At 42.0% G+C, this 11,542-nt stretch overlaps 1 protein-coding gene across 2 annotated transcripts; it reads right to left on the bottom strand.

Moving 5' to 3' along the window:
* Nucleotides 1-2,782: 2,782 nt before the first annotated feature.
* On the bottom strand, nucleotides 2,783-5,519 carry LOC311251185 (uncharacterized protein). 2 transcript variants are annotated; one of them, XM_084343534.1, is made up of 6 exons: nucleotides 4,397-5,519; nucleotides 4,109-4,292; nucleotides 3,887-3,922; nucleotides 3,630-3,740; nucleotides 3,493-3,527; nucleotides 2,783-3,052 (listed from the first exon to the last, which is right to left on the bottom strand). In XM_084343534.1, the coding sequence occupies exons 1-6, from the start codon at nucleotides 4,490-4,492 to the stop codon at nucleotides 2,948-2,950; spliced, it is 567 nt and encodes a 188-aa protein (XP_084199660.1). In that variant the 5' UTR covers nucleotides 4,493-5,519; the 3' UTR covers nucleotides 2,783-2,947. The 2 variants fall into 2 exon arrangements, with proteins under 2 accessions (XP_084199660.1, XP_084199659.1); XM_084343533.1 differs by having other exon boundaries at nucleotides 4,109-4,447; nucleotides 4,588-5,519.
* Nucleotides 5,520-11,542: the final 6,023 nt, after the last annotated feature.

Raw genomic sequence — 11,542 nt, 5'->3', positions numbered from 1 at the left:
ATAACAGATGAAACGCATGGGAGATGCACCTGCTGTATTTCTGCTGTGATCTGTCTTAAACATGTACAGCCCACAGAGTGGATGGTTTCATATGAGGCTCTGCTTCAGCCACCTTTTCACAGGTTTAATAGAGGAGTAAATATACAGAGACCTCCCTCACACTGACTGTCACCACAGTGCAAGGTGCAACAAAAGGCAAAGGCAGAGATCTCCCAGTTCACACCTTGATGGGTCAGCTTTTTGTAGGTGAGGAAGGAGCCTGAGTTTGAACTTCTCTCTTTTTTCTTTGTTCACACATTTATTTCTGTCAATTGTGTAAACACCGGCTGCAACACTGTGAATGTGTTGTAGGAGAGACTGCCTGAAAATGCACTCTAACATCATATTGAAACAAGATGGCAGTTCCCCTCATGTTAACGGCCGGCAACCATGGAGCTGTTGGAAAGCACTTCAGATGGATCTTTGCTGAATCACTGATATTAATGTAACAAGTAGTGTAACTAATTTCCCTCTATTGTTCAGTAGTTACTAGTAATATGATTATTGTGGATGGTTTCATATCAGGCTGTAAAAGTGTCACTCTGATTGGTCAACTTTTCATCAGTTTGATAGATGGGTGTCAGTCTGCCAGAAGTGTGAAGATACAGATGTGGTCCCTGATTCAGACTGTCAACACAGTGCATGGTGCAACAAAAAGCATGTGGGTGTCATAAATATTCACAAACACAACTACCAATCTTTTAAAAATAGATAATATTTTTTATTTAAGGCATGTAACAGTTGAAATGTCCAGTTTCCACATTGATTTTCTTCAAAAACAGTAACTGCTTTATTTCAGACTTCATTCTCACAGCGTGTTGATCTAACAGACCTCATGGTTTTCTCCTCAGTTGTGCTCAGAACACACTGCGCTGCCTCTTCCTGTTGAACAAGTGAGGTGGACCTCACTCACTCCTCCACTGCTGTAGACCTCTATCTATCTATGGTCTATCTGGACAGTGACCAAGGTCAGACAAAACTAGCAAGACATGATAGAACAAGCACTCTGAAAAGTCAGCTATTTAGTAATTTTGTTATTTGACCATTTTGCAATAATAACATGTGAACTCCAGCCAACAAAGAACACAACAGCAGATTAATATGATAAAAGCATTAGTTCAACTCTGAACCTCTCTGAGTCTGTCTGCCATGAAGGTAGATTTGTGTCTTTATTATTCAATCCAAAAAAAGGTTGCTTCAATCAATATATATATATATTTTCAATAAAAGAAAAACTTTTCAATCAAAGAAAAAACTCAAATGCAAAAAATCATTTTTTTATTGAAAATATTTTTTTTCGATTTGAAGTGATTTTTTTTTTTTTAATTGAATAATTAAGACACAAATGTGCTACCCATAATATGGCCCAAACACAAAACAACAAAACTTTTTCAATCAAAAAAATAAATAAATTTTTTGCATTCAAAAACTTTTTTCTATGATTGAAAAAGTTTTTTTTTTGATTGAAGTGATATTTTTTAATTGAAATTTTTTTGTTTTTGTTTGAAGCAACTTCTTTTTTGATTGAATTATAAAGACACAAATGTCCTACCCATAATATGGCCCAAAGAAAAAACAACATTACTTCAATCAAAAAAGTTGCTTCAAACCAAAAAACCTTCACTTCCATCAAAGAAAACATTTTCAATCAAAGAAAAACAGTGATCAAATGCATTTTTTTGAGTCTCAACTATATTTTTGCATTCAACCACTTTTTTCCTTTGATTGAAAAGGTTTTTTTTTATTGAAAATAAACATCTGCCTACATTTAACCGAAACATAAAACTGTCATACAACCGACTAAGACGAGCTTCACTGTCGTGAAAGTCTCTCCATTAAAATTTGCACATTTTTCAAATAAAACTGACTAGAACAGTCTTGGTTTGTCTTTCATCAATCACCCCAGTTTGGTCAAAATAAGTCCAAAATCCACCGATTCACCGTCTGACTCTCCTCACCTGCCGTGTCCCTGAAGTCATAGTCCTCGTCCTCACTCAAACTGACCTCCATCGCCTGAAGGCTGTGTTCAGTCCCAGTTTGGTGTTCAGTGGTGTTCACTCTCCTCAACGTATTTTTATCATTATATTCACACCACATATACTGTACATGCTGACACCTTAAAGATACTGTAAATTTCGACTGCTACAGAACCTGCTGCTCCAAACCTGCCACTCAAACTACTCAGTATTATGTATCAGTTTACTTAAGGGGGCACAAAAAGGGTAACTAATGATTAAGTAATAAGCAATTACTGAGTAGTCACTAGTTTGTTTCTCTCAGTGGCTGATTCATAGTTACTCAGGACAAACTCATGAATAAAGTAGTATGTTGATTCACAGATATTAAACAACTAATCATTACCTAATGATTCATTAATATAGTTTCTCCCAGTCTGATCTCTTGTAACTCATCAGTATCTACTATATAGTCCTCACATCACCTTAAATGTTACCTTTTGTCTCTGTTACAGAGGAAAGTCAGTCAGTATTCACTGCTTCCTTTCAGCTTCTTTTATTAGAAAGCTTTGATCTAACAGGCCTCAACATTTTCACCTCAGTTGTGCTCAGAACACACTGTGCTGCCTCTTCCTGTCAACCAAGTGATGTGTACCTCACTCACTCCTCCACTTTAACAGACCTTCATCTAAGTCTCACTATACGAGACTCTGGACAGTCATTACTGACAATACGGACTCCTCCACTGTCAAATACTGGTCATGTGTTTTTGCTAAATAGACACTGAAAGACATAAAATGCTGAGAATTAAAGCTCTGCAGTGGGAAGGCACTTGATCTTTATTTCAGATTTAAATGTTTTGGCAGGAGTGGTTACTGCTCTCATCAACATGGCGTACAATAGCTCAAAGCATTTTCATACAATATAGCATCAGTTCCAGTTGCCTGCTGAGTCTATCTGGTGGAAGCATAGATAACATTTTGCTCCTGCTCTCTTCTTTTTGCTTTCGGTCGAATTGTCACTGCTGCGTAGTTCACGTCATCATCACAGCCCACATTCTGTGAAAAGAGTATTTACAGTCTTAATATGGTGACTTACAGGATCTTAATTCCCTCAATATAACAGCTTCTGAATGAATTCAGTTACAAACAGTACAATGTTCTCAGTAAGACTACCTTCAATCCATACTTTAAAGAGGCTCTGTGTTGTGCTGGAAGCTGGTCCTTAATGTTGCAAACACCATTTCTAAACTAACGTCAGCTACTGTTGCTCTGTGTTAACGGAGCGGAGAGGGGAACTGAGACGAGGCACTTGAGAGCGTGCATAAAGACACATCCTTCACACATAAATCTACAGTCCAGCAGCATTAAACACCTTAAACAAATCATCCACAGGCTTGTAATCAGCCCATATATAGTCCACATAGATGCAAATATATACAGTACATACATACAAAAACTCAAACAATATATAAAGTTAATATTAAAACTGGATTCACCTCTCTTTGCTCTGGATTCTGGTCTTCCTTAACAGCTATGTGACACAGAGAAGACATCTGGTCAGTTTTCCAGCATATTGACAAAAGTTAAAGCATTTCCACTGGCAACAAGACGGAGACAGTAACTGAAAAAGTACCTGTCTGAAGTTTCCTGACTTTCACACTCAGACCAATGATGACCAGTACAAGGACAACAGTCAGACCACCCAGGATCACACTGGTCAGCTTTGCTATTCCGTCAGACTCTCCTACAAGAGACATCGTTAAGTCAGAATCTAATTTTTTGAAAGGCTTGAGACCAAGTAAAAGGAAAAACTGAGCTTCAACTGTTTTACCTTCAAACATTTCACAATCTGCACAATGAAAGAAATCTGTAGTAGAATCTCACTTTTACCTTTGCTGTCCTCGTCACCATGTGGCTCATCGCTGCCTTTTAAAGAAAAAGAGTAAAGATAAAATTAGTCTTGATTTTGTTGACAGATTTACATCCTAATTAAATTTGCCAATGTTTTAACAGCCATTTTGTTTTTTTGTGTTGTAAGAAGACAATTATGGAAATACAGAATAAACATAAATGAACAAACAAAGACAAGACAAGACTTTAGAATGACCTTACCTTTGACATTTAAACGTATCAAACTGAAAGTTGGAATTCCGCCATGGTAAAATCCACAGAAATACAGTCCAGCGTCAGATTCAGCCACAGAATTGATTTTCAGAGAGACAGTGGAGTTGACGTCTCTCATTTCAAACCTCCCTGTTGGAAATCCTTTGCAGTTTTGAGCGTTGCCTGAGTTGATCTTGACAGAGACACAGCTGACCTCAGTTCTGTTGACCAGTCTGAACCAGAATATCACTGCGCCATTTTTGGAGATGATGTTGGACTTCAGTGTGATTTTCTTACCAGGCTGAGCCTCCACAGTCTGAGACTGAGAGACTGAAGCAGAGATCCAGCCTGAAACAAACAGCAGTACCAGTATGAGGAAACGTCAGAATACATGTAATAATAAGTAAATAATTCTAGTTCTGCTGGTTTAGAGAATTCAGCACAGTTACTGAAGAAGCTGAAGAAAGTGATTCAATGCCAGAACTTACTGAGGCTGCAGAGAATCAACACTGTTATCACGCTGAAGTTCATCGTTGTGCGTCTGAAGCTCTGTGAAGTCCGTAACTCAACTGTGCTCCAAGGAGGGTGCTCTCAACAAAAGGAGGCGGGTGCTACTGTGTAGCTCATCTTGGTGCTCTAATTTACCACATAACCACTTTAAGGGAAGTGTGTGTTGATGCAGAATGTTCCCCTCAAGGAGGGTGGACAAACCAATGCCCACCACTCTAATCTTTTTTTTTTTGGACCGTTTTCAAAACATGAAGTCATTTTTTAATAAAGATTTGGATTCTGCCTGCATGTCATTGTTACTGGCTGTTATCAATGTCGATGTATATGGAGCTGCTATATATAAGTATATTACAGAAACACTACAGACCAGACGGATCTGTCCAATCAGAACAGCCGTTCTCCTTCACTCTACTTGCTATCCAGTCTTCCTCCTCTCCTTGTCTCCACTCTGACTTGATGTTTGTGGTGATATTGCAGATGCATCTCCGGCGAGTTTTCCCATAAAATAGTGTTTTCATAAAATAGCGGCAACAAGCTGTAAGTAGAAGAATGAATGTGAGTAACACTGGATGCGTGAGCTGCACATGTGCGTGCTGTTACCTCTTGCTTTTCATTTTGAAATCCATATTAATAGGTGAGAGCAGCCACACTGGTAGTGGAGTCGCGCTTCTCATGCGCGTGTCAAAAGGAGGCTGCAGCGTCGCGTAATCTAGGGATTAGGAATCTTGCCTATTTTTACTGTGACACACACGTGGTTCTCAGCAAACATAGACCTGTATATGACCTGTAGGCAGTCACATGGAGATCATACCAGCATTTCACTACAGTTTTAATGTCTGTATCTGTAGAATATGTCACAGGCATGAAGAGGATACACACAACAGGTGAAAGGCAGTTTGTTTCCTGTGCACTCTCTCTCCTTCCCTCCCTCTCTTTCCCCCTCCTGCTTTCTGCTGCCTGGAAGGTTGGAGATCTCTTCCTTGATGTGGAAGGCGGCTCCATCTCCCACTCCCCAAATTTCTGCAACCTGTGCGTCATCCTGGACTCTACCCTCTCTTTGGAGGCCCACATCAAATCCATCACCCAATAAGCTTTTAACCATCTAAAAAACATTTCTATTCTCGGGTCATCACTCTCCAACTCTGTGGCAGAAACCCTCGTCCATTCCTTCATTACCTTCCATTTCGACTATTGCAATGGTGTCCTGTTTGGGTTCCCCAGCAAGGCTCTGGACAGGCTCCAATATGTGCAAAACTCAGCTCCGAGTGTTCTCAGCCGCACCAGACCTCGGCAGCACTTCACCCCCACCGTCATTCAACTCCATTGGCTCCCCGTTAAGTCCTGCCTCCATTACAAAATCCTCCTTCTGACCTACAAATCTCTCCATGCCCTTGTCCCCCAGTCCCTAACGGACCTCCTCCACCCCTGTAACCCATCCTGGAAGCTGCAGTCCTCAGATTCTGGCTCCGTTTCAACCCCTCCACACCCAGCTGCAAACTTTTGTGGAACTCTGTCCCTTCTCATATCCACAATCCTTCATCTCTGGACACCTTCAAAAAACACCTGAAGCACTACCTGTTCACCAAGGCCTACAACCTCAGCTAACTCTGTCTACTCTACATCAGTCCATCCCACTCTGTCATCCACCCAACCATCCCTCTTTTCTGACTGAGCTGATTTCTGATTATTATCATTTTTTCTGCGTCCTCCCTGATGTAAAGCGTACTTAGGTCTCTTGAAAGGCGCTGTATAAAACCAAGATATTAATATCGTTATTATTATTATTGTTAAAGGCAAACTCCATGTCAACAGATAGGATGGGCACACACATGTGAGTGAGAAGCAGCAGCTCAGGAACTCAGCCACCTTTGCAAGGTTCTGCAAGGTCCTACGATCATGTTGTTTTGGGAGTCACTGTGTCACACCGCGGTGAGGGATGTCCTTTTCTTGGTGTTTTGTCTTGTGAATTTCATGTTTTATTTTGAAAAGTAACTCTCCTCTCGTTTCAGGTCACTTGCCCTTCCTCCTGTGTCATCAGTCTGACGTCATCCCTGATCCCTGATTGTTTCCACCTGTTCCCCATTACCCCCATGTATCTTATAGTCCGCGTCTCCCTTTGTCCTGTGCCAGAATGTCTCGTTTGTTCGTGCATCTCCAGCCTCTTGTCCAAGCCTTGTGTAGCGGCCCCTCGGATTTATTCAAGACGCAGAGAGTTTCAAACGGGTGTTGATTTATTTCTTCCTCTCAACAAGCACCATGCACCATAAACCGTGAAAACTACAGAATAAAACAGAAGAAATACAAAATGCTTCTTTGTAGTTTCACAAATAATTCACACATAAATCATGTTCACATATTAATCATGTTTACACTTGATACAAATCATTTTAACCAACTCATAACAATGAAATATGAAATATGTTTTTAAGCTATTATGACAAATGTATCACATGCTTCTCTTAAATGAAATACAATATACTGCTTTTATGCTGCTGACATGTGCAATTAACTCATAAACAAATTAATGACATTCTCCCTTCTCATAACAAAATCTCATCTGGTAACAATACACTCCGCTTTTTTCATACCTCATTCCGCTCTCCAAGGGCGCTATTTAAAGACTTTCCACCATCAGCTAGCATGCTCTTTAGCTCGACACACACCTCACAGTTCGGAGCTCTTAGAAACAACAGATACGAACAATACAAAGATAATGAGGTAAATCACCATGTAAACTGTTTCCTTACAGGATTCAAACAGATGAAAATGATACATAACTAGTGTGTTTAGAAGTTTTTACCGTTCCTCCGACGATGCGGGAGCACAACATTGTGACGAGAGTGCAGCAGGAAGTTTAGCGTCACAAAAACCTCAGAAGAAGAAAACGGCGCATTTCAAAATAAAAGCGGAACAGACCACAAGGTGGCACTGTAGGACTAGAATGTCTTGATAACAGACAAAAACAATACTGTGTAGGATATATTAATATATAATATTAATGTCATTTATCTGACATTTACACTCCCACCAAATCCTAGCACAATGAATGAACAAATACACAAGGAGTAAATGAATTGTACAGGATTTCTCGACTCTAAGAAATGAATAGCCTCAAGTTAAGCTATCAGGGATTTTGACTATATAGCATCACATATAATAAACAGTGTGCAGTGTTGTCAGTCGCTTTGTTCTAGTCAGTTTTCAAGGAGGAGCACCAATTTTTTGACTGGTCTCTCAATAACTGAGGGCTTGGAGGGAGGATCTTGTTTTTTATGAGGTTTCCTCTCCCCAACTTGCACTTTCACTCGACGAACTAAGCCATCGCTACTTTGAACAGTCTCAATCACTCGTCCAAGTTGCCACTGATTTCTTGGGAGATTGTCGTCTTTAACAATGACAATGTCATTCACTTTCAGGTTGCGCTGAGGCAAGTGCCATTTCTGTCTCGTGGATATGTTCAGCAGGTACTCTTTTTTCCAGCGACTCCAGAACTGTTCGATAAGATACTGAACTCTTCTCCACCTCTTTGTTGCATACAGGTCCTCCTTGACAAATACTCCAGGGGGAGGAAGAGCAACTTTAGATTTCATCATAATGAGGTGATTCGGTGTTATAGGCTCCAGTGCCTGAGGATCATTGATTCCATCCACTGTTAAAGGGCGGCTGTTAACAATAGCCATGGCCTCATATAGCTATGTTCTGAGGGAGGCGTCATCAAGTCGACCTGGGCACTGTGCAAAGGTGGCGTTCAGCACATTTCTAACGGTTCTGATCTGGCGTTCCCAGACACCGCCTGCTTGACTGTCAGAAGGGGCATTGAAGACAAATTTGCACTGCTTCTCAGTCAGGAAGATTTCCAGTAGCTTAGTGTCACATTGCTTAAGTGCTTCCTTGAACTCATTTCTGGCACCAACAAAATTAGAGCCTTGGTCACAGCGTAGTTGTTGAACAGTTCCTCTCAGGCTGATGAAGCATCTCAATGAGTTGATGAATAAGTCTGTTGACAAATCTTCGAGCATTTCGATATGAACAGCTCTAGAGTACAGACATGTGAAAATCAAGCCATATCTTTTGTATTCTTTGCGGGCTTTCTTTACAATGAAAGGGCCGAAACAGTCCATGCCGCTGTATGTGAAAGGTGCTGAGGCTTCGACGCGTTCTTTGGGAAGTTCGGCCATTCGCTGCCTCTCTGTCGGCCGTCGAAGTTTCCTGCAAAGCACACAAGTGTGTATCAGCTTAGCAACCAGCATGCTCCCACCAATTACCCAGAATCCATTGGCCCGAAGTTCCATTAAAGTCTGGCTTCGGCCCTGATGGCATGTCTTAGCGTGGAAATGGGACACAATCAGCTTGGTGATGTGGCTGTCATTTGGTAAGATGACTGGGTGCTTGACTTTGTGACAGAGCGATGACTGTTTCAATCTCCCACCAACACGGAGGAGTCCTTCAGACCAGATGGGGTCGAGACTGAAAAGAGAGCTTCAGTTTGGAAGGTCCTTTTCACCCTGAAGCACCTGTACCTCATGGGGGAAGGCTTGCTGCTGTACGATCTTTATCACTTCGTCAGCAGCCTTCTCACGCTCCTTAACAGTCACATGCTCACTGTGTTGTTTCTGTTTAGACCCCAGTCTCTTGATTCTCGCAACCACCTTAAGAATTGTTGTCCAAGAGGAGAACTGACTCAGACGCATGAGGATGTCATTGCAGTTTTTGGTTTCGGTTGCAAGCACCTGAATTGTCTTGACTTCAGGATCCCCAACGAGTAATTCTGTTGGAGCACTGGGTGTTAGATGTAATTCACGCTCCCAGAGAAACTTTGGTCCCCGCAGCCAGTTTGTTGAATGAATGTCTGAAGCACGAAGACCTCGGGATGCGTGATCGGCTGGGTTTTCTGTGGTGTCCACATAGTGCCACTGACTGGGATCACTGTTATCCCTTATTAACTGAACACGGTTTGCAACAAATATGTGGAACCTACGGGCATCATTGTTAATGTACCCAAGCACAACTTACGAATCTGTCCAGAAAACCTCTTCATCAATCTTTATGTCAAGTTCACTTTTTAACATGACACTGACTTTTGTAGAAACCACAGCTGACGTGAGTTCTAGTCTCGGGATACTTGTGACCTTTGAGGGTGCAACCCTTGCTTTCGCCAACACAAGACTGCAGTGTACCTCATCTTTGTCATTTTTGTACCTGAGGTAAGAACATGCACCGTATCCCACGCAGCTGGCATCCGAAAAATGGTGCAACTCTACTCTGACAATGTTATGAAAGTCATATGGGTGGTAACATCTTGGGATTGAAACCTCTTTCAACTTGTGAAGACCATTTATCCACTCCTCCCACCGTGGTCTCATATCTTCTGGGAGTGGATCATCCCATCCGATGCCTCTGTGACACAGCTCTTGAAGGATACGCTTTCCAATTAGGCTGAATGGAGCAGTGAATCCAAGTGGATCATAAAGAGAGGCAACGACAGACAGGCAACCACGCCGGGTTGAAGGCTGATCTTTCAAGCTGATGTTAAAGCTGAAAGTGTCAATTTTAATCGACCATTGAATGCCGAGTGCACGCTCTGATAGGGTTGGATCCAGTCCCAGAGGTTCGATGGTTGCTGCTCTTTCTGAGGGATCTAAGCAGGCGAGGGCTGCTTCCTCATTTGAGTTGAATTTATGAAGACGTAGGCCTCCTCTTTTGCACAACTCCTGTGACTCAGTGATCAGTTTCTTGGCTTCCTCGACCGATGGGACGCTGACTAGCCCGTCATCAACATAAAAGTTTTTCTCCACAAATGTTGATGCCAGTGGATAGGTAGCTTTGTGTTGCCGTGCCAGATGTTTCAAGCCAAAATTGGCACATCCTGGAGACGAGGCGGCTCCGAATAGATGAACCGTCATCCTGTACTCCTGTGGTTCCTTCTCCAAATCTCCACCTTTCCACCAGAGGAATTTCAGATAATTCCGGGATTCAGGAGTGACGGAGAACTGATAAAACATTCTTTCGATGTCACAGATAATCGCGACGGCCTCCTTCATGAAGCGGCAAAGAACTCCTACCAGAGGGTTGATTAGATCAGGTCCAGTTAGTAGAGTGTCGTTTAAAGAAACACCATGGAATTTGGCCGAACAGTCGAATACGACTCTCAGCTTGTCCGGTTTTCTGGGGTGATAGATGCCGTGATGTGGAAGGTACCACTCTGTCTCTCCCTCAGATGTTGTAGGGGCAGGCTCTGCATCACCCTTATTAATTGTTTCTTCCATGAATGTTTTGTATTGATCGTAATATTGTTTATTGGTCTTTAATTTCTTCTTAAGACTTTGCAGGCGAACTGTGGCTAGCCTCTTGTTGTTTGGTAGATTGGGTGGACTGTTGCCCTTGAAAGGGAGGGGCATCTCACAATGTCCGTCTTTCTTCTGTGTGATGTGGTCACTGAGGAACTGTATGAAATGAACATCATCCTGAGACACATATTTATCTTCATAAGTTCTCTCGATGAAGTCTGATTCTAGAGCTTTTAGAACATCTGGCGCCGATGGAATTGGCAGTTCTTTTACTGTGAGCCGATGCACAAAGCTCTGACTTCCTTGTCTGTCTAGGTGGGGGTTTGATGAGCCTACGATACTCCATCCTAGTTCAGATCTCTGTGCAAACGGTTGATTTTTGTCACCAACTATAACCTCAAGAGGAGCTAGTGCTGATGGACAGTCATATCCAATTAAGAGCCCTACATCACAGTCTTGAAGGGGTGGTAGCTTATCTGCCAAGTGTCTGAGATGAGGCCACAGTAATGCTGTTTCCTTCGTTGGGACGTAAGACTTGTCCACTGGTATAAAGTCACGGCTGTAGGCCTGTTGTAGTTGGATGTGGTTCTTAGAGTGCAGTCCTCGAACTTGTAGACCATGGACGTTCTTGCTAGATATGATCGTG

The sequence above is a fragment of the Pagrus pagrus genome (genome assembly GCF_965226575.1).
Source record: "Pagrus pagrus genome assembly, chromosome: 22".
Classification (NCBI taxonomy): domain Eukaryota; kingdom Metazoa; phylum Chordata; class Actinopteri; order Spariformes; family Sparidae; genus Pagrus; species Pagrus pagrus.
The sequence above is the reverse complement of the archived record's forward strand: the minus strand, read 5'-3'. Positions and strand labels throughout refer to the sequence as shown.

What these genes read in the sequence shown, in the direction of transcription:
- LOC311251185 (XM_084343533.1), bottom strand. Translation starts at nt 4,630, where the DNA reads ATGAACTTCAGCGTGATAACAGTGTTGATTCTCTGCAGCCTCA. An exon ending in GATACGTTTAAATGTCAAAG is followed by an intron (nt 3,923 to 4,108) that starts GTAAGGTCATTC and finishes TTTCTTTAAAAG; the next exon opens with GCAGCGATGAGCCACATGGT. An exon ending in TGGTGACGAGGACAGCAAAG is followed by an intron (nt 3,741 to 3,886) that starts GTAAAAGTGAGA and finishes TGTCTCTTGTAG; the next exon opens with GAGAGTCTGACGGAATAGCA.